Genomic DNA, 24119 nt, shown 5'->3' on the forward strand with positions numbered 1-24119 from the left:
CTTCATCACAGCTAAAATGATAATTTCCGTCTCTAGTTCTTTCCTGAGCTGGGAACATTCATTTCTCCACTTTCCTTTCAAACTTAAAAATTGTTCTTGAGCTCCCCCCTCCATTTGTATAATATGAAGTTCTGATTTTTTAAAGAGGAGATTATTCTATGGTAATCTGTATTTGATGCTTAATTTATTTTATCTGTGCATTCATTAATATAAACCTCAATGTGTCAGCTGGTGACCATAATGTCAGGTGGAAATTTTATTGTTTTCATTGGGTAGCATCCATACTTTAGGGGTTACTGAAATTTTGACCACGGGCTGGTCACCTTCTTTTGGGTATGTGTAGTTTGACTTCTTCACTCTTTTATATTTTAATTCAGGGAGGTAATAAGGGAACTAGTATCTGGGAGATAAGTCAGATAATTCTCATTTTAATGAGTCTTTTAAAATACTCCATAGGAGTTGACAAATAGCACAAATAGAATATAAGAGTAACAGATGTTGCAGGGAAAAATACGTTGACACAGCTCCCTCAAAACAAATTAAAGTGGAATCTGATGGAGTGCAAGAAAAGTGTGATTTTATTGGCCCAATTGGCATGATTTAGGTAAAAGTGATTCTTACAGTGTGGCTTTAGGTCACAAAGGAATCTTGGGTCCCACAAGTAACATTTTTATTTTCATTTAATTTTCACATTAGTGATAGGAAGAAAGTGAGCTAGATGATGAGTTAAAGTGCGTCTACCATTGAATATTTAATTTCTACATTAAGAGTACAAGAACAAATGTTTAAAAAACAAAAACACTCTGCATTACTGAGACCAAATAGTGGTTTCTTCAGACATAAAGGAGCCCACATGTGGTCTACAAGCCCGTTAATCTCACGGAGATTAATCTACAACAGATATGTTTGAATAACTTTCTTGTATATAATGCACAATAGCGTACTGGCATTTGGTAGGTTTCTTCTGTCTCATTTACGTTAGAGTCAGACACTTAGGGGTTTTTTGGTTTTTGTTTGTTTGTTTGTTTGTTTGTTTGTTTGTTTCTCTCTTTGTTTTCCCAACCACAGTAAAGAATGTGATCACAATTCAAATTACTTCAAGGTGCCTAGCAGGTCAAGTCCATGAGAAAAGCAAGTCATGTGATACATGGTAATTCATAATGAGGCTTAGAATCAGGAAGACAGTAAGGAACACTGGGGTCTGTGAGGAACTGGAGAGGGTGGGTGCTGTCAAAAGGGGGCAGTCTGTAGTCAATCACTGAATTTGTGGTCTATAAGAATGGAGGTCCTAGATAGCTAGGGTTTTATGTGAATCATCTCCAAAGTTTTACATATTGGCAACTAACTCAGAAACTTGGGCTCTGCTGGCCAAACAAAAACATGTCTATGAGCCACTTGCAATTCATGTGATATCATGTTGCAAGCTATGTTCTTAAAGATGGTATGATTTTGTGTAGGAATTAAATACACTCAAGTACATGCCAGTGCTTGATCTTGGAACCTGGACTTGTTACCTCATTTCTATTCTGTATTTTTATAAATGGAGCTTTCTGACCAGTTAAAGTAGAATGTCTACCACTTATATTTTATAATCTAGCAAGCAAAACTGAATAATATTTGAAAATAAATAGGAATATAGCCATTTTTCTAGCAAAAATAAAGATGGAGATGTTTTTTTTTTCATTTGGTTTAAGTCATTAATCAGCTGGAAATGAATGGAAGGAGAATTTCATATAATATAGAACTTTACCTAGAATGGTTAGTGAGGAAAAACAAACACTTTGTGTAACTCATTCTTGAGTTTAAGTCTCTTAAAAGTGTTTTGAAGATATCTTGATTAGTGCAAAATGATTTATTAAAGATGCAACACAACAGGTTATTATGCTATGAATTGGTAGTAAAGCTGGCAAACATTAAATAATTATATCAAGTCAGTATTGGCTAGAAGAACAATATTTCCAAAGTTCTAGCTTATTTTCTATGGTCCTTTAATTCTCTTAAAATAGATGTTGCCAAGGTGAGCGGCAATAGGGGACAGACCTTATTTCATTGTACCTACGGTGGCATCTTTCTCTGGTTTACACAGAGCAAGGGCTCACACACCTGAATTGAGAATCGATCAGCATGTGGAAATGTCCTCACGACAAATATACTGCAGGTTCTTCTCATTCCTCAGTACATCACAAATGGAGCCGGCCAGTTTGGGTTCCCAAAATTCTCTTCATCCAAGTTGTGTTGATGTGATGTGATTCGATGGCATAATGACTCCTCCTCATGGAGGTCTACATTCCATTTCTTTTTTATTCATTCCTCCCTTTCCTAGTTTATAAGCCCTAATAGCTATGGCAGCAAGAAAAAGACTCACTTCTAAGCCATCAATTCAAACGGGCCTTCCTCCACTGTCCATTTTATTCTTGGAGTTTTTAAGAATGGTTGAAAATATCTGCCAGGGTCCATTTGTGCAGCTGTACATAAACAATAAGCTGATACTAAAAATCTGAAAACCAAAGAATAATCCAGTGCACATATCCTATACATAGCCATTTCACTTGTAGAATTTAAGACATTATATCATGTTTTATTCACCTGGAATCATGCCATTAGTAAGTCTGTAAGTGAAAAGAAAAAAGCAACTTTATCAAGGGTTATGAGAGGTTGGGAGTGAAGACAAAAAGATGAAGGCCAACTTTGTAATCCATATTTCAGAGTAAGAATACTGGCCTTTTACTATACTGCTTTCACGGGTCACTCTTCTTAGATAGATAATTGGATGGGTAGATAGAATATGTATTATCTTCTAGTCTTTCTTAACACCTGAGCAGAGGACTTAGATAATAGAAATTACTTTGTAATCGTCCCCATTGTTTGGTGTAATTAAGAGAAAATATTAATCATAAAATCTTTTCTTCATAATGAGATTCTGAGATTGGAACCCTAGATATATCAACTTATGTCTCAAATAAAGGGGGCTTGGGGAACTCAGGTAGCATTTTTTTCTAGTTGGAAGTTTTGTTCTCCTCATGCTGAGATGCCCACATGCATCAGAGGGTCTGCAGTATGGCTCCCTTACAGTGCCTGGCACTCAGTCAGTATCAGGCAACACAGGCAGAATTGTCAAACAGAACTTCACTGTTCACCTGTGAAGGCAAACAGGATTCAAATATACCTGGAAATGTGCTGAACATCTGTATGCCACGCACATCACTTTCCTGAGACTTTCCTTCTAAGTATATGCAGACAAACCCTGGCCACACAGATAGCTTAATATAAGAAATAGGAAATGGCAGATGATTTGGGGGAAATTGCCAGTGCCATATTTATAAAAAATAAAATTTGCTCTGTGGCCTTTTGAGAGGAAACAAGAAAGTCATAGCCACAAAACGATTTATCTGAACGTGCTCTATCAAAAGAGGTGATGACGATCTATGTGAAACACCGGTGGACTTATTTAGAATCCAGGATGAAACTTTGACATTCAAAGTGCACTCTTTTGGAGCAAATAGGAAAATCTATTTTTGCAACAGAAGAAACCATTGCGCAGTTCTGTCCCACCAGTGGTATGGCGGGTGTAGCACAGATCCACAGCAAAACAGATTGCGAAAGAGCGTGATGTCGCAGTAATGATGTCACACGGGATCTTATTCATGAATAAAGGGGAAGTAATGCTTGCAATTCATCAACAGTGATCAGTGACTAGAGGAGTCATCACTGAGGAAATGAGTTTAGGGAAAACATGGAAATGAGAAGCAACGGTATTTCTATGCATTATCTGTCTTAGAACCAAGAGGCGCAGTACCTGAAGGCCAGATTCCAAGTTTTAAGGGTTCCTGTCATCAAAGACACGGATGGGCACAGAGCTGACACTAGACCTGAGATGGAGAAGCACTATCGACATTAGACAGCACTTATCTAAGCAGTGGATGTGGGAAGTTGGCCTCTGGAAATCCTCACTGAGCATTTGTAAAAGACAGATGCTCCTCTCTAAGAAAGCCTGGGAAAAGGGAAAGGTGCTTCATTAAAGGAAATGTCTGTTTTTACATTAAAGAGGTAGGGTGCAGTAGGGGGACCTGGACTGAAAGGTTCATGAAGGACAAATTTAAACATTGTTGATTCTTGATTACTTTTGGAAATAATTCCTCCTCTTGCCAATTTTTCTTTAGCATGTTGGCAAACATATTGAGGGGGGATTCACATTTATCCTGGCTTCTTCTCCTCAGCAAAAGTGGATGAACACTGGCAACAGCAGGCTTCACTAGATGAACTTGGGCTCAGCCTGAGTTACTACTGTAGATGGGAGTGACTGACAGGTGGGCTACAGAAGATGGGAGTGACTGACAGGTGGGCTACAGAAGATGGGAGTGACTGACAGGTGGGCTACAGAAGATGGGAGTGACTGACAGGTGGGCTACAGAAGATGGGAGTGACTGACAGGTGGGCTACAGAAGATGGGAGTGACTGACAGGTGGGCTACAGAAGATGGGAGTGACTGACAGGTGAGCTACAGAAGATTGGAGTCACTGACAGGTGGGCCTGTCCAACTCCCTGAAGGTATACTCATTTAGTTAGCCCTAGGCAGACTGTCACCACCTCTCAGGGTAGGTGCTGGCTGTAGCAGGCCATGGTCCCTGCCATCCTATCTGCTTTGATAGCTTCAGTCACGGCACTGACCCTCAGCCAAATATTCTTTATGAAAATCAACTTCAGCACCTGCAGAAGCGTTTCTCAGTTTATGGAGCAGGGTAACACATTTAAAACAAATCCTGCTAATACTCAGTGGCATCGAGTAGTTTTCAATAGACTGCTCTGGAGGCACGACAGTAAGTAGTCTTGGCTCCTATGTTGTGATCTGTCTTGGGGTAGGGTTCGTGTACTACTGTCCTTATCTTAGAACAGGTGTATGTGCAATGGTACCAAAATATAGTCACATACCACTATCTACAGCCAGTAGATATTTTACTGATTCCAGTGACTGATTCCAGAAATAGAGCGGTAGCATAAACCTTTCTTTTTCTTGCTTTGATGATATTTTTATACCATTTTATATGCTGTAAAGTTTTTGAAAATATACTTGCTATTTGCATTTGTAGAGCTTAGTTAGGTTCTATCAGCCCTGGTGCCTACTGTACCACTACACTAGTTCACCCTCTAATTTAACTATCCTCACCCTCTTCCGCACTCTTTCTTTGCCCTTTACTTTTTGACTCCTCCCATTTTGCTACTTTTCTCATATTTATTTCATTTGCCTGTGTCTAGATGAGCCATTCTGCTGGCAGTATCATTTCAGCCCACAAAACACAGAGTAATCGCAGCAAAAGGCAAGGCGCCATGTTCCAGCGTGATCCACATATGGAAATGTTGGGTGTGAAAGGCAGAGTGGGACAGGTAGGGAGGAAGGGGTAGCTTGGTAAAAGGAAGCAAGGAAAAGGAAATCTTTACTGGAGATCAAGGACTCAAAACAAGGCAAGTCACTTCAAGGCCAACTTAGTATTGTTACTCTCTTCCTTGGTGTAGAGCACCACGGTTTCTTCCCCAGGATGCTCCGGTCTCACTTGGGGCTGTAGTTTGCCTCCTAGTAAAGGAGCTGACCATATACAAATGGAGAAGTCAGCTCATCTCCTCAAACTGATTTTTCTGCTTTGCAAATACATACAGCTGGATTTTTTGGAAAATGTCTGAATTAAAATCAAGGACACTTAGCAAGACTCATAAGAGGGAGATAAAAATTCTTAACTTCCACCCAGATCATGTTGAGTAAATATATTTTGGAGGACTAAGGAAGGGGATTTTTTTATATGTCCTACAAATGGTCTTATAAAACAAAGGATGGAAATGGACTTGTCTTTACTTTGCTGCAGTGATATTCTAACTTCCATGATGTGAAATATGCTTCTGGCAGACGAAATACAGGTTTCAGTTTGTGTTCATACATCAAAGAGCAAGAGAATGACCATCCGTTCTCATGAAGAGTGTTCTGTTCCCTGTGACACAGATTTGTACAAAAACAATGTGCTCAAATGCCTAGCATCTTGTCTCCAAATGCAAAACTGAATCATAGGGAATTCGTGTAAAACAGAATGCCAAACTGCTCTCAAGAGATAAAGATGTGTTCATTGTAAATGTTTATTGCACAAATGAGCCTGATAGTCCTTCAATGTGTAATTTCCCCTCAGCATCTAGTAATGAATAAATACCTGTATGTTCTTCTGGTTACCAAATAAAAACAATGAGTTAACCTCTTAATTGGAATTCAAAGAATAAAAAGGTTGGTTTTTTCCTTTCTTTCAATATTTTTTTTTATTGGTGTCCATGTTCTGTCCCCAGATATTGGCAGGCCAAACTCATCCCACCTTTTCTTTTATATCCCCCATCACATACCACATAAAACCCAGGGACCACATATCTTCGCTTACATTTCCGTAGATGTTCACAGAATATGACTGTATCATATTTTGATTAATCTTTGTTGACCAAGGGGTGTAATTGATGCCTTAGCGGAAGCTTCAAGGCATAGGAAACCTTAGCGTTCAAAGGCTTAGACTGGCACCCACGTGTTATTGTTCGTCAGGGTACAATGATGTTATGATTTTGTAGCCCTGTGAGGTAACTTTCAAATTTTTTTCTTTCCTCCCTTTTAAGGCCTTTATTTGGAAATATTTTCCTGTTCTCGAGGAATCTGAATAGTCTTTACCTTGGTTGGGGTGTAAGTGGTTTACATTCTCTAACACACCCAGCCTGCTTCCCTCGAAGGGTCACCAGAAGGGAACCCCTTGTGGTGATGAGGTGCATTACACAAATACCCCTCCCGGCCTGCCTCCTTGTGTTTACTGTTCTTGTGCAGTGACTACAATAGATTATTACTTATATTTTAAAATATAATCTTTCAGAATCCACCTCTGCCCTCAGGGGTTTAGTTGTATTATAATGACACTGCTGTTACCAGACTGTTGAGAAGAACTTAAAATTACTTCTAAAATACCGTAGAATAATTAACCACTGTTAATACATTACTGTGTTTCCATATGGTGTTTACTACATGTTTTATGCAGCTAAATCCATACAGTATATTTAATTTTACATTACAGTTCATTGACAATGGATTGTAAATATTATTAAAAACTCCTCAATATAATTTCAGTGGCAGCTTAGTTTACTTAACTACCTCTTAATTTGGATAATTAAGGTATGTGTTTTTATTTTAGTTTTTGCACTTCAAATAACATAAAAATAAAATAAAAAACATAAAAAATAAAAACCATAAAATAAAATTAAAAAATAGGGCTTTGTCACTTTTCACAATATCTCCACTGGACAGACTTCTAGATGTACAATCACTGGGTCAAATATTAAAACAGCCATACTCAAATATTAAAACAGCTTCATTTAAATCATGTATATTTTTGCATGTCTGAGTAGCTCTTGTATTTTTGATCATTGTTTTTTGTGATTAACATACATAATCAAGTCACACCGAAGCAAGAATAATGTTAATAGTATTGTATTGTGGTAGAAAAATATCATTTAGCACCGTGAATATATACCATTGGAAGATCACTCTTAGAGAGATGCAGGTTGCTTGAAGCCCTCCAAACTCTCAGTGATTCACCAGCCCCAAGCAATCTGGACTTCTCTTGGCGCTCTTTCAACTTAAAGGGATAGAAATTAAGGTGTGTTCTGAGACATTGGCTCATTGACCTTTGCTATGACCCCAATGGAACACAAAGATGTTGGAAGATATACTTAGCAATAATGACCAGAGGTGCGTGGGTATCATAGAGACAGAAATTTCTAATATGCTAAAAAAAAAATGGTGATTAAAAGTGTTCAGTACGTTAACAGACACTCACAACTCCAATCTTTCAGCACCCATCTCTGCCCTGTGGGTGTGGGTTGTATTATAACAACATTAAGGTTATCAGACTATGTGTAATATTGGTGTTTGTTCTCAAAGGGCTCTTAAATCACCCTTTTCCCACCAGGCTTGCTTTGGCTTTGCTAGTTCCATTTTGCAGAGGGGAAATGATTTGTTAGAGGTTAAGCTGCAAATCTCTGGGATTTAGCACACCCCACAAGATGTCCTGAATCTCAGGTATGCGTGCTCGCCCCCGGCGGGCAGCCTCGGTTGTCGATTCCATCACTGTCCTCTTCCGGCCTCCTGATGAATTGGATTTATTGCCTTTTAGCTGAACCAACCAGGGACATTAACTTGAAATATCTGAAAGCTATTCATTTGTCAAAAGATACCTCAAGTCATAAGCAATAGTGATGACATTTCTGCCCTGAGCTGACTGATTGGGTTGTTTACTCTTTAAACATTCACTGTGGGTCAAGGGCGATGTAATTCTCGACCTTGAAGTGTTTACTTCCCAAAGTTGACAAATGAGAGCGATTTACACACACACAGGCACACTCACACACACTTCCTTTTGAATATAAGCAAAAATGGACACTGTTGTACTTCACATATTGCTAAGCACTTTCATATGTGAACTTTTACTTGATCCTCACAATTTTTTGAAATTGATGTTTTTAAAATTTAATAGATGAGAAAAATGAAACTTCCTGTCGCACCAATCGAGTTGTTCATTTATTTGCCTTTAACTACCTCATTTACAAAATATTTGAGAATTCTGACATCATATATATTGAATACAAAATTGTTTTTTAGTTAAGAAAGAAGAATAAAACCAGAGGTACAGCCAGTAAACTAAGACAAATCTTTATATGTTGTCATACAGACTAAATAAGAGGCTCCCCCAGTTTCCCGATTAAATCTTAAACTGGATCTAAGCTTCCTGGAAACCTAACAACAACAACAAAGTGAATGAAAGCAGCAGCAACAACAAAACAGAACAAAAAACAAGAAAGAAATTACTTACCAAATTCACATCGTCCATGAGAATAAAGTAACTGGTTGTTCGGAAGAAAGAAGGATAATCTCCTGAGAGCTGAAAGAAATATGTCTGGAAACTCCCTTTAAAAAGTACTCAGGCCTACGCCCTACTGCTGACCAAACAAATAAAAACAAAACAAAATTTAAAAACAGCATCCCTGGGTGAGGGGCTCAGCTGTCATCATATGACAGAGGGTCCTAATATGTAACCAGGACTAAAAACCATGGACAGAGTGAATACTGAGTCATTATTATTGTACAGCATCCCTGTGTAGACTTCTACTGTTAAACCTAGAGCCAGTGGCATGCAATGGCTTATCCAGATGTCTGCTTGCATGGTACTGTAGAGACAGTGTGGGAGTTCCTATGTATCTGCATCTTCTGACATAGTTCCTCATGTTTTCCCTTGGATAGGAGTAAGAGAGAGGTAAAAGGTCTTAGGAATCAAATCTTAGATCAATTGGTTATTATTCCCATGAGTGGAACTTTGAGCAGAATGATAGACAACTTGTTGACTGTAGATAAAAACTGATTTCAGGAATACAAGCTCAGTGAACTGGGAGCCAGTGGAAAGCTGACTCAGAGCCACCCCAGTGGTCTATGGTGCTGTCTGAAGGTCTGCAGACATCACAGACAGGTCGGGTTTATGTGTATGACTCATGATAAGGAGAGTCTGAGTGGGATACTTTCCACCTCTCTTGATAGATCAAATGTTTCACAGTATACAGAGAAAATAATAGCGTTTACAGAAAGTTTTCAATATCTGCATTTTCCTTGACACATGGTCTGGAGAGCTGCCTGTCTCACTCAGGATCTGTAAAGGAGTTACCAAGATATGAGAAAATTTCCCCAAGGAAAAGCCATCAAGATACAGGGTGTTGGAAGATCACATGATGTTATTATTATTGTTTTCAACTACACCAAGAAATCCTATGAAAAAACCTGGCAATGGAGGGTATTTCCACATTGAAAGCTTATAGTCGCTGAAGGCTCTGTGACATTTCATTTACCTGAGTAGGCAGGATTAAATTGGATCACTCAACAAGAGGATCCCTGGTGACAAGGAAAAGAAAGTTAATATATTTTCCACTAGTTAGATAAGAAGAAGGACATTTCTATCACACAAGGTTTGCCACACCTCCCTGAATATCTTACCACCATATATTTATTATCCTTAGACCAAATTGGGAGACTAATGAAGAAAGCCTAGATAATGGGTTGGGAGGACCACGTTTCTATAGGTATGAACTTTGAGGGTCTTGGTTTAAATTTAACCCCCAATACCCATTATCTTTATACAAATTACTTATTTTTTGTCTTTAAATACCATAAAATGAGAATTTTTCATTAGATGTTGGTATAAAAAATTAATGCACATTTCCTTGTGCCTAATTAATAGAGTGCCAGCAACTACTTGGTGTGTGGTAATCACTATTATTAATGACCAAGTAGCTACACTGGAGCCAGGGCTCTGAATGAAAAGCCTAACTCCTATGTTCATCCTGGAACAGTGGTTCTCAGAGAATATTTTTCACTGTTTGGAGGAAGTTTTTGATTGTCATGGCTAGAGAGGGGTACTGACATCTAGTGGAGGTAGGCCAGAAATGCTGCTTACTTCCCCACCACAAAGAATTACGCAGCTCAAATTTCATAGTATTGTGTTGAGAAATTTTGTCCCAAATACACTGTGATACAAGTAAAAAGTCTCGTATTTGGAAGGATAAACACTGAGTCATTGGTGTCCCCACGGGGGGTGGGGTTGGATCCAGTGGAACACAGAGGAATTTTGGGTGCAGCAGGGGGCCAGTGGCATGAGTTTGAATCCTGGTAGTCCTCACTCAGGACCCTCTTCTGGCCCACTGTGCTTTGTGCAGGACACAGAATAGCACCACCTGGGCTTGTGAATGAGGTGGCCCTGGTTCTGGCCAGAGAATCACCCTGGGCAAATCATCTCCTAGCAGCAATAGCACAGTGCTGGGGTTGCTACCATGCTCTTTAAACCAAAACAGTGCCATGCATCATCCACAGTGCTCTTCTTCACTTCTCACCAGGAATCCTGTGCACAGAGAGCTCGCTCCTCCCCCTCACCTCCAGCCCCAGATTCCTGCTTCCTCTGATGCAGATCATCCTGGGGTTCATCTCGTCACCTTTACCACTGATGCAGTTGACAGGCAGGGGGTTTCCCATCAGCACAACCTCTACTAGCACCGGACCTCTGCATATGTAGGAGTTTTCACTAAAAGTTTGAGAAGCTTGAAGGACATCTGACAGGAATAACATTGCCTCATTTACATCCTCTGCTTAAGAACCCTCTTTCTGGGTGTGGAATTCTAGAACTCGGGTGGTTGAGACAGGAGGAGCACAGGTTAAGGCCAGCCTCAGCAACTTAGCTAGACCCTCAATAACTTAGTGAGACCCTGTTTCAAAACAAAAAGGGCTGGTTTGTAGCTCCGAGGTAGAATGCCTCTGGGTTCAATCCTCAGAAAAAAAATTCTTCCTTTCTATCAACTCAAACTGCAGAAATCTGTCAATTGTTGGATTATGGCTTTCAGGCCTCTTTTTCCTCATTATTTTGGAAAAACAAATGAATAAATAATAATTATAAATGTATAGAAAGCACATGTGCAGAGATATGTCTGTGTGCCTATATACACATATATGTATGTATGTGTATAGACATAACACATACACATATACACTACTCGAGATTTCATTGTTGTTTTGCAGAACAACTCAGCCCTTTCGATGTCCCTCTGCTCTGCTCTCTTCCCACTGATTCTGCCTTGGAGGCTGCCTTTTCAGTTCCTCATAACCCATTAAGCTGAACAAAGACCACCCAGTTCCAAATAAGCATTCATCTCCAGATGCTGGGGAACCCAGAGAGCCCACCCACCCAGTGTTTGTGTCCCCCATGGTCCATAAGCTCTCGCACACACTGGGTCCCTGGGTCTTCACCAGAACACTTTGATGCCAGTGCTGCTATTTCCCTCAGTTTTCAGATGAAGACCTGAGCCCCAAAGAGTTCTAGTTAATGGCTTGAGGTCCAGTAGGAAAGGATACAGGGACAAAGCAGGAACCAGACCCCTGATTTCTTAAACCTAAATCCAGAACTTTCCCTTTCCCAGCAAGTAGTTCTCCACCACGGATGGGCATTAGAATCATTTGGGTTGGGATTTTTAAAAATAATGCTGGGGGGCACCCTTGTGCACGGCAAATGGAGTGTCTGGGGGCAATGCCCAGGGAACTGCATATCTAGGAAGATTTCCCGGTGGTGATGAGGTGCAGCCCCTTCCAGTGCATTGGTCCCCAGGATGCCAACCTGCCAACTGGGGAGATGAGCACAGTCACTCATCAAGGTCAAAGCTGGACTCCTGGCTCTTCTGGGTCTTAGAATGGGCACCACTCCCATCACTTCACTCAGTCTTCTTGTAAATGTTATTTTCAGACCCTGCATTGTGGATAATTTGGTAAAGTTTCAGATGAGCATCTACCCGTCCAAGAAGTTTATCCATGATCCTGATTTTCCTTATCCTCCTTTTTTTCCTCACAGGCACAAAGAGGCGTTCTCATGGCTCTCCAGCCCCCAGCACGAGCTCCACAAGCCGCCTTACCTTGCCAGGTGGGTAAACGACATTGCACCTTTATCTTGGTGACTACAGACAACTGAAAAGGGTAGCAATTGATGGGCTGAGAGTCCCCCCTTTATTTATCTTGTCGCCTTCATCTTATCAGAGAGCTTATTTGTTGTCTTGCCCATTTGTGAGGTTTGTCCAGCAGTGGTCATATGTCTACAATTGGGTCACAATCTCTTCCACCCACCAAGGGGAATAATACAATCTTGTACTTTCTTGATATCCACCTGGACAGGCTATGAAGCTCTGCCTCTGGCAGGAGATGATGAAGGGGAAGGAGTATGAGAGAAAGATTTGAGTTCAGATTCCAGCTTTGCCACATTAAAATGTTGTGACCTCATCTACACTTCAGATCTTCTCAGAGCTTTAATTTATTCATCTGTCTCCTGTGTCTGATAAGGATTAGAAATGATGCTTATAAATTTAGCATACTACTGAGACAGTGCCATAACTAATAACATAACTAATGTCTACTCTTGAAGAATATATTATATATGACCTACGTCCCATCTAGCACTTACTAGAGAATTATTAAGCATTCATAACAATCATTTGTAGTTAGTAGTTAATATAAGAAATGCTTATTAGTCATTTTTTTTTTTTTGGTGGTACTGGGGGTGGAACCCAGGGAATTTTTACCTCTGGGCTATACTCCCAGACCTATTTTATATTTTATTTGGAAACAGGGTCTCACTAAGTTGCTGAGAGCCTCACTAAGTAGCTGAGGCTGGCTTCGAACCCGTGCGATCCTCCTGCCTCAGCCTCCCAAGCGTGGGGATCACAAGTGTGTGCCACCATGCCCGGCTATTGGTCATTCTATATCCATGTACACATTCTATGTCCAGGCTTACTTTTTTAATTGTAGTGGAACTTGGAAAAACACATCATTTGAGGAGAAGTAGAGGTAATAAAAGATAAACATAGTCATTGCGAAACTGTTTTAAGTAATAAAGTAAATATGTTGCCTATAATGCTACCCTTCAGTTAACCAGGATCACCTTTTCTTTTGGTATTTATTAAATGTTTTTATTCTTAGATGCAAATTATATTTTATGTGGAATTTTGTTTTCTCTCTTTTGAAATTTACCCTTACATTATAAGAATTGTTCTATATGGTTGTTAATGAACAAATATTTCAGTGATGGACTGATATTGTATGATTATGCCATGGTGTATTTATGTGTTTATTGATAATTTAGTATTTATATAGCTTGCATTTTATCACCATGTCTAATGTCACATTCCTGTACATGACTCCTATTCTGATTCCATAAGTATAGGTAAAGACAGATTCTTGTAGGTAGGACTACTAGCTCAAGAATGTAGACATATTTAAGTTCTTGACATATTATGATCAAAATTATTTGTATGAGATAAACTGAGTTACTAATATAATTTCTTATTTTACTATCCCCTTGGTAATGCTGAACATTATTTTTAATACTTTACCAATTTGATAAGAAAAATGACGTCCTTTTTGGTTTGCCTTTATTTTATTACTTTAAAAACTGTCTTTTAATGTTAATGTTTTAAATTTCTTCCTTTGGGAATTAACATATTTCATCCATTCTGAGAGGCACATGGCCTTGCATATTAAACCTTCTGGAATTAGGGCGTCTTGTAATCCATGGAGTGTGATAATTTAATTAAGAGCACATTTTTCTTAATTGTACATGAAGTAATAGTTCACTTTACAATCAGTAGAGTGGGGATATCAGGAGGAGCAGGAGGGCCAGTGAGCTCTGGGTCACAGTCTGATCTGGGGGTGGAGTGGGAGGCTAAAACACTGCTGCTGCCTCAATGCCTGGGGCCGTAGCCTGATGATATCAACATTAAGTTGCTGGTCCTGAGAAACAGACATTGATCCAGCTTTTCTACCAGACCAAGCTAGCTGTGGAGTTGGGTCTACACTATCCCCAGTATGATTGGGGGGCATTAGACACACGTGTCATTTTAAGTCCTGGCACTGATGTGGAAGTTTAAGAGACCAGGTAGAAATAACTACAAAGCTCTAGTCAGGTCAAGAAACTATTGAGAAGGGGAGGAGATGGGGGAATGCACACAATGCTAAAATCCCAAAGGCAGCAAAAGAAATAGATACATTGGACTTCACTGAAATTAAAAACTTGTGAATCAAAGGACACTACCAACAGAATGTAAAGGCAACCAAAAGCAGCAGAAAATAAACAACTCAAAAAATAGGTGAAAGACTAGAATCGGCAGTTCTCCAAAGATCTACAAATGGCTAATAAGTATATAACAGGATTCTCATCATTGTAAGTCAGGGGAATGCAAATCTACTACAATGAGATTCTGCTTCAAATGCACAAGGAAGACTAGAATTAAATAAAGATATACTATAACAAGTGTTAAAAGAATGTGGAGAAATTAGAACCCTCACACATTGCTGGTAGGAATATAAACTGGTATAACCACTCCAGAAATGTTCCTTAGTTCCTTAAAATGTTAAAAAGTATAAGATCGATCACATGACCTCACAGTTCCATTCCCAGGTATATACCCAAGGGAACTGAAAACATACATTCACATAAAATCTTGTTCACAAGTAACCATAGCAGCAGTATTCACAGTAGTCCAATTATGTAAATAACCTAAACATTCATCAACTGATGACCATATAAACAAAAGGTCATATTCTTTTTTTTAAATTTTTTTATTGGTGCACTGTATTCATACATCATAATGGGATAAAAACTTGTGTAGACATACATGGGCACATCGCCCAGTTAGCCCCTACCCAACCCCCACCCCGTTCCCTCCCCATCCCTCCTTCCCATGCTTGACTTAGTGGTTGACATCTAATATTATAGCAAAAGGTCATATTCTAAATGAATGAAGATGTATTGGTATATTCTACAACATCAGTGAGGCTTGCAAATGTTTTCTCAGCAAAGGAAAACCATGTGTCAAATGACCCCATTTATATAAAATCTGCAGAACAGGCTAATTCATAGAGACAGAATAAATTTATGTTTGTCAGAGGCTGGAGAAGAAGAGAATTGGGTGTGTCTTCTTAAAAGAATGAGGTTTCCTTTAGAGGAGATTAAAGTGCTCTGGAATTAGTCGGTGGTGATGGTTGCTCAGCTTTATGAATGTACTAAAAACCACTGAATGGTAGACCTTCAAAGAGTGAATTTTGTAGCACAAAAAAGGAAAAAGCACGGGAGATAAATAAACTATATGACTTAGGAATTCTACTAGAATATGGGGAGAGTGCTAGAGAAGCAATATTTCAACAAATAGAAGACAGTTTCCCAGAAATGAAGAAAGATTAAAATTCTTAGGTAAAAAATCCACACCAATTGCCATTCCTATTTAAAAAAAAAAAACAAAAACAAATGCATACCTAAAGACTTTGAAGAGGGCTTCCCAAAACTACATTGAGGGCAAGCAAATCTTAAACGCAGTGAGAAGCTGGGTACATTCAGGGAAGCTGAGTGTAATGAACAGGCAATCAACAAATAGCAAAATTTGCATCAGCATCAAGAGATACCAGAAGGTGATGAAAATGTATCTTCCATGTGTGAAGGGAAAACATCCAACTTGTTAGTTATGAGTGAAGACCAAGTAAAAATATTTTTAGGTATACAGAAAAGTCTTAAGAGATATATACTTCAAGAAGAAAGCGACCCAAAACAGAGATGTGAGATACACGAATTAATGGCAAGCAAACAAGTAAATAAAACACATTGATAAATTTGAGTAACTAGTGACCAAAAAATAATGTCCAGTTTTTATATTAAAATAAGAAAGAGAAGGTGGGGATATTTTAATATAGAGTTAAGGAGTGCTAATACTTATTTTGTCCTTGGACAGAACATTGTAATTTTGTAGCTTTTTAACAACTAAGTGTCATCAGTAAAATAATTAAAATATAACCTACATCATGGTTATGAACTGAATACTTGTGCCCTTCCCAACTGATATGTGGGACTCTAATCCCAGTATTATCAAAGTTAGAGGTTAGTAGGTCATTAGCGGGGAGTTCTCATGGACATCTCAGAGAGCTAGCTGGCTCTCTGTCCACATATGAGGGTGCCACAAAAAGCTGACATCCTATAAACCTAAATACCTTACCAAAACCTGACCATGTTGCCATTCTAGTCTTAGACTTCCAGCCTCAGAACTGTAAGAAATTTCTGTTGTTTATAAGCCACCCAGTCATGATATGGTACTTTGTTATAGTAGCCAGAGATGTCTAAGACAAGCATCTAAATCAACAGATGGACAACAAGGAAACCATAGATGATATGACAACTTAATAAAGAGAAGAAAAAAAACAGCAAAGAATAAAGAATGCTAAATACAAAACACAATTAGATGATAGGAATAAATCCCCAGAGTCTCTAAATAACAAAAATTGTAAGTGGTTTAAGTTTGCTTTTAAAATATAAAGATTATCTAATTAAATAAGAAAAGCAAAATGCAGCTCCATTTTTCTGAGACACACCTATTTTAAAAACTCATAATGGATTTGCTAATATATTGCAAAACAATTCCCATGCAAACTATAAGGCTGGCTCTCTGGAAAACATCTGTATTGCATCTATCATAGAAATGGGCTACATAATATTCAGTGACTCCCTTACATATAATTGCTTTTCATTTTTTCTGTTAAGAGTGCTTAACAATATTGAGCAAGTAAAGCAAGTTACAACAAGATATATAGCATCCAACACAATCTATATTATTTTAAAACATTCAGAAATATTAGATATTTAACGGGTGCAAATGTAATAGTCTTGTGAATGTATATGCACAGAAATGATAAATACCAAATTCTGGATGACAGCTTTTTGGGGAGAGAAAGATAAATAAGACAAAGAAAAATTATTAGGTAATTGAATTCCACCTATGTTATCTAAATGCTTATTAAATGTTTTGGGGAAAATATAGACAACATCAGTATTTGATTAAACTCTATTGAGAGTATAAATATTTGTTATGTTAGCATTTCTGCATTCTGTTTGCTTAAAATATTTTTATTAAATAAGCAAGTGAAAAAATTTGTAGCTGTTTTGCAAAACAATTTTTTAATTTAACATATAGTTCCAAGGAGTATAATGTTTTCCCTTTCAAACCTACTGGGCATGACAGGTGTTAGGATGAGGAATTGAGTAGGAAGGACGTTCTACAAGTAGTGTGTATCAAGCCAGGAGCCACTGGTATTACTTCATTAAAGATCTGCTTATGTGGTTTCTGAAGTTACCTAAGGGGATCACCCTGAAGATCCAGCACCAGAAAACTGCCCTGTGGATGTCACCTTGATTCCTTGCACATCTATAGCAAAGCAACTCATAGAGAAAAGTAATAGCACCTGTAGCCAACTTTTCTTCTAGCACTGACTTCATCTATTTCCCCATGGAACTTGTGAATCCTGTCAAGCTCCGTGGGTGGGCTGTCAATGATGGAGAGCCAGGGAAATGTTGGTTCTTGCTGGAGGAAGGCGCAGAGCTTTGCCGCCTCTAACAGTTATGACTACTAATGATCCAGACTAGCCCATTACTCACCTCTGAGCAGATCCCGGGGCACCTCACTTCCCTGCAGTGCTCTTAGATGAAAAGGTACAGTACCACAGTGCCTTGCTGATGCAGAGACAGCTGCTTGCTGCTCCTGTGTGCAGCTGCTGGAGTGCATGGTAGTTCTGGCATAGATGAGGCTCTGCTTCTAAGCTCTACTGCCTGCTCTAGAAAAGGTTTGTGTTAGATACCAGCTGGCTTCCAATGACAGTGTTGTGTGTCCTCTTTTAGGGGACTACGGATAAAACATCTACCTGGAAGCTTCCTTGGAAGAGACCTGGCCACCTCTGAGGTCTGAAGACATTTTAGAAGGCCTGTGTTTCTTTTGCCAAAACCAAATTACATGTATTGTAAGTTACTGGGTTCTTAACTTCAGAAGTGGTGGCTTCTCATCTCCCAAAACAGGTTTTTAACAAATACTTTTACATGTATCGCATACCTACAAACATCAAAGGAATGCTAGGTTCTTAACACATACTAATTCCTCCTAACTCTCTCAGGAAGGTACTATTATCTCCACTTCCCAGATTAGAAAACTGAGTTACAAACAGATAAATAGCTTGCCCAAAGTAGCAAAGCCTGAGCTCTTTTCTGTGAGATTCACAACCAGTAAGTAAAGACTGATGCTAAACTGTCTGCATTTGTTACTACCTTTTTAATTTTTCATGTTTGCATTCTGCCTGGGGAGTAGATCAATTCCCCATCTACTGATGTCAAGGACCTAGTTGGAGTGTGGAAACATCCTGTGCCCTTGTGGAGACTTGAACGACTGTTTTCTCTGTGACTGTCTTTCACCTTGAGATCGGTTTTAGGGATGACAGTTGCTACTTACTCTGAATCTAATAAAAATGTAGTTGTTATGCCTTGATTTAGCACTTCAGAGCTCTGTGACCCTAAAGAAAGGTACCTTTACAAGACTCTTCTGAAACTGGTCACGTGTTAGTATAGACCAAGGACATAGAACTATATGGAAAAAAAAAACGTACACGCTGATGAAAAACAGGTGCATGAAAGACAGCTTTCATGATGTCCAAAATGTTTTTCTCCATTGACGTAGCATACACCATGCCCTTTGTGTGTGCCAGGGGAGAAACAAAATGAAAGCAGACTGCAACTTAAAATGATCAACTCCTTAAAGGAGATTTCTTTCATTATTTTTATTTTTAATATCACAGGATGTTTGATAGGTAACCACTCTGTGGATAGAAGGCTTGATTTTCTGGCCTTATTTAATTGTTACTCTCCTTTCTCATGTTTGTCAGGGGCAGAGAGCTTGAGCACTATGCCTCGGTGCCTCTCTTATAATGAGACCTGCAGATGGGAGTTGAGGCTATAGCAGGTGTGTAAAGCAAAGACTTTCTCAAGTCTCCGACCTGCAACTTGAGTGCATAGGAACTAGCTGGCATTTTTTGTAAGCAAACCCAGGTGTCAAGACATTGCAGAAGTAAGGTAGATATATTAGTTCTTGTAGACTCTGACAACTTTGCCAGCTGGTGTATATTTTAAGTGAGTCATTTATCCTTTAAGTGGGAGATTTATGCAGGTCACTGAGTGTGAGGTGGAGTAGTTTATTCTCAGCACCAACTGTTATCAGTACTATGATTAAGTTCTGGGAATGCAAGTGAGCCTCCATTCTGTCCCTGTCCTCAAGAAGCTGATGTACAGGACTGAACTGTTGGTGGAATGAAGCCCAGGGATAGAGCATCTCAAAGAGCAGGGGGGTCTGCTCAGGGATGGCTCCTAGTGGAAACGACTCTGCGTGATGAACACAGAGTCTTGACAATCAGAAGCGCCCTTGTCATTTTCCTAACTTCCCTACATTTTCTGAATTACATTAAGATTAGAATCCAAGGACTAGAACTCATGCCGTTGGTTGTCTAAGCCACACTTCCTGTTGGCACTCTTTTATACTTGGGGTTAGGACTTACTTAAAGTCACTGAGTAGACCCCTATATTTTTACATTTTCTAAATGATTCAAAATGTGGGCTAAATAGTTTTGCTTTGTTTGATTTGTTTGGTTTTCTTTGTTTGTTTGGTTTCAGCAAGTGGTTCCCTTGGGTAGTTGAATGAAAATCATATATATGATTTTACCATATATATATATATATAAATATATCATATATAACATACACACACACACACACACACACATATATATATATATATATATATATATATATATATGTGTGTGTTTTTTTTTTTGGTCTGGAGATGGAATCCAGGGGCATTAGACCTCCTAGCTACACCCCCTGCCCTATTTTTATTCTTTATTTTGAGACAGGGTCTCACTAAGTTGCAGAGGGCCTCACTAAGTAGCTGAGGCTGTCCGCAAACCACGATCCTCCAGTCTCAGCCTCCCAAATGCTGGGATTACAAGTGTGCGCCACCACGCCCGGCTGTATGTATGTATTTTTATGAATGTAAATTTTGGATAATTTGTCTTTTATGAGCCAAAATGTGTGTTCTCTGCCAAATATTCACAAATAAATTTATTAAGGTAAAATCTTCATTGTGTGGTGAGATCTTTCATGTAGTAAAGTCTAGTCATGTGAGGAATGAAGTAACTTTTCTAATATTTTCATATGAAACCCCATCAGAGAGGGCGTCACTGCAAGGGACCCGAGATGCCCTCTTATGTGGGCACAGTTCTCTTCTAATAATACCCCCCACTTCTCCCAGAAGGAGATTTTACATGAGTTTGTTTTTATGTCACAGATCTTAGCACAGGGCCAAGAGTTGGTAAGGTGGGCCTAAAGGGCTAGGAGCAGGTCTGTTGTCAGTCAACTCAATCATCCCTCTATTCTGAAATAGCCTAAGTCACTTCACAGGGGGTTGTATCATTGGGTGATTTTACTGTTGTACAGATATCATAGAGCGGACACCCACAAACCTCAGTGCTGTGGCCTAACTGTGCACCTGGGCTTATGTGCCGTGCTCCATTCTATATATCACTGATCAAACATCGTGGCTGAAATATAGTTGCCTTTTCACAAAACAATCTCAGCTTATTCAGTAGTCCTTAATCCTGGTTACACATCAGAGTTGCTGGGCACTGTAAACATACTGATGCTTGGGGGCCAACCTAAAATACGGGTCATCACTGTGGACACTACAGCATTTGGTAGAATTGAGAGTAACTTTCTGGTTGGGTTAATGCTGCTAAGTTGTATTTCTACGGTAAGAAAGCACTGGTTCCAGTGTGGCTTCACTGCCAATGCTTTTGTGTTTTAAAGAGGCAAAAAGATTCCCAAGTTGGGAAAGATGCTGCTGCTGAATTTTCCTGGCAATTGCAAGTTTTCCAGATAATACCAAATATTGGGTCTTTGCCTCAGGAAAGGGGTAGAACCTGAGAGCAAGTAAGCACCAGCGGTGTCTGCACTGTACCGTCTGCTTCCATGGGCATCATTTCTTTTCATTCTTACCACAGCCTCCTTAAGGGAGTGTTGCTATCTCTATTTAAAAAAAATAGAAATTGAAATCAAGTGCCCCAGTGGATGGAGAAAAGACTGCAGCTGAACCTGGGTACCTTCCAAGGACAGTGAGGAGGGTACACATGAGATAATGGACATGAAGATGGGGAAGGAGAGGAGGATGGAGGTGATGACAGCTGCTGTCAAGCTGCAGCGCCATGGAGTCATAAATGTTCATGAGGCTCAGCACCAGCCCAGTAAACTCTTCTCCAAGTGTCTGAACTACCTGAGCAGCAGGAGGTTTAAGCCTCTCTATGAGGCTCTTGCCTGAAGCCAGGGTTAAGAACCACTAAGTAACATTCCTCCCACAGTCCTAGAACTTTCCTGGCTTGATGCTTTCCCTCTGGCCTAGACTTCTGGAATACCTGCCAACAGTCCATCCTGCATAAGTGAGGGGCGAGATGAAAGCTGTCATTTAAGAGACTTTTCAGCCAGGAACATTTATGCAGTTCCTTCTTGACCCATTACCATGGACTGTACTAATAGAAAATACAACTTGAATAATTTAAGAACAGGTCACCACTGCAGACAGCACTACATGCTGTTTGTGATAGAAAATAGATCTTGTGTGATCTACTTGTCTTTCAAGAGAGGCATGATTATAGCTACTAACAAGGGAATTAAAAAATCCAGCATATGACACAAGTATCCACAGAAATGTTGATAGCATAAATGAGGTACAGTTTTAACTGGACTCTTTTAACCTTTTATAGTAGTTATTAAAACTGAATTTGGGGCCAAGATAATTTTAAATATGAGTAGAAGGTCTGAAGTCCAACTGGTTGGATGTGAATCCAGACTCCTGATTTCCTTTACCTTAACTTTGGGGAGTAATATAAGCTCCATAAATCTCAGTTTCTTTACTCAGGAAGGGCGAGATAACAGTGTTTTCCTTGAAGCAGTGCAGTGAAGATTAAAGTCTAACTCCTGTTAAATTCTTAGCATTGTGCCTAGTATACTACGTGCCCAATATGTCAGCTATCATCATTATTTTATCAGAGTAGTTCCTGAAATGAAAATCACAGGCTCAGTTCCTATATTGTTCCTTCCTCAATGAAGCTGATGTTAACCTTGCAATCCCATGCATCAGAAATTCCTCCAAGGTTTCTGACATTTCTATTAGGGCTTTCCATGATATTTCATGCAGATATCACAGTCAGATATTCTCTGATTTTATAAATGGCAATAGAATCTTTTTCTTCACATAAATCAATATGTGAGCAGGAATATATGATTACTTTTTTATATATATATATGTATATGTATATGTATATAGGTATATGTATATGTATATTATATAAATGAAGATTGAAAATGTTTATAGATGGAAATATTTTTTCCAAAGGCCTTATCAGTTATTTTTTAAAAAGATAAAAACAGATGTTCAACACTTCTGGCTATTTCTAAAGGTAAAATCATTAGAATTTATTCATATTCTAAGAGTAGAGCAAACTGCTACCATTGGAGGCAGTTCACTATGACAGCGATTCAGAATTCTCTACGGGAAGATCCTTTTTGTGCTACATTGAGTTCTTCAAGCTCACAATGAAGTCACAGCGGACTTTATTGTAAACCAAGTCTATTTCTAATGGAAATCAAATTTAACTCAAGTTAATTAGCCAGACCCAAATTTAGATAAATACTAGTGACTCTTCTCCATGGATCACACTCAGTGCATTGCAACAAAAGGATGGATTGAATAAATAACTTATGATATATGACACAATATCGATAATGATTAATCCTGTGTTCTGGCAGCGTTTTCTGCTGAACACTCTATCAGATACTCCTGGTTTAAAACAAAAAAGCAAGAAAGAGCTCCTTTGGCCAAACAAAATTGAGAAAGACTACATGCTATTGGCTATCCTCAGGGATTCATGCATGTCTCCATCATGTAAGACGCCGATAGGTCCTGGGGTAAAGATCCTAGTTAACTCTTACTCAGTTGACTGAGGAAACCCCAAACACACCCATTACACCCATAACTTTATTGAAGGGTACTTTAGGAAATATTAGTCTAGTATAAATAATCCTAAAAAAGAAGCTTTCAAAGTTATGTCATTTGCAAGAAAATGGATGGCCCTAGAGAAGATTAGGTTGAGATTAGCCAGTACAGAGGCCTCAGGGAACTGGTTCAGGGGAAGAGATGTGAAGAGGGAGAATCATGAAGGCATCGCTTCCATCGACAGTACATGCATATGTGAGAACAGCAGTGTCGATCTCAATATCCTGTATGGAGAAGTGAGGAAATGGGGAGGGGGCCGGAGAGAGCCAGCCAAGCGCCGTGTGCATGCATGTCACTGTCACTACTCCTGTGAACTACATTAGGACGGGAGACGGTAACGCACCAATAAACATAGAAAAAAGAGAACTAAAACTTCTGAAAGAGCCTCACTGTTATGGAAGGTAAACACTGGGTAATTCTAAAATAAAGTATGGTGACATATCCGTTTTCATCTTGAACTTTTATTTTCCTAAGTATGTCCGAAAGTAATATATATGATGACTTTCCCAAGTTCAGGCTCTTTGCTGAGATAGGTATCTTTGTCAAAATCGTCATTAGCTAATTAGATTGTTTTCTCCAGT

General features: G+C 39.1%; 1 protein-coding gene across 3 annotated transcripts in view; it reads left to right on the forward strand.

Moving 5' to 3' along the window:
* PDE1C (phosphodiesterase 1C) overlaps positions 1–24119 on the forward strand; it is a gene marked incomplete at both ends in the record, with an annotated part of 503660 nt that overhangs the window by 474267 nt on the left and 5274 nt on the right. For all 3 annotated transcript variants that reach the window (XM_080701934.1, XM_080701935.1, XM_080701936.1), the window contains one exon: positions 12441–12509. In XM_080701934.1, coding sequence (XP_080558060.1) covers positions 12441–12509 — 69 coding nt within the window. The remainder of the gene's footprint in view (positions 1–12440; positions 12510–24119) is intronic.

The sequence above is a fragment of the Muscardinus avellanarius genome, assembly GCF_963383645.1.
Source record: "Muscardinus avellanarius genome assembly, chromosome: 9".
Lineage (NCBI taxonomy): Eukaryota > Metazoa > Chordata > Mammalia > Rodentia > Gliridae > Muscardinus > Muscardinus avellanarius.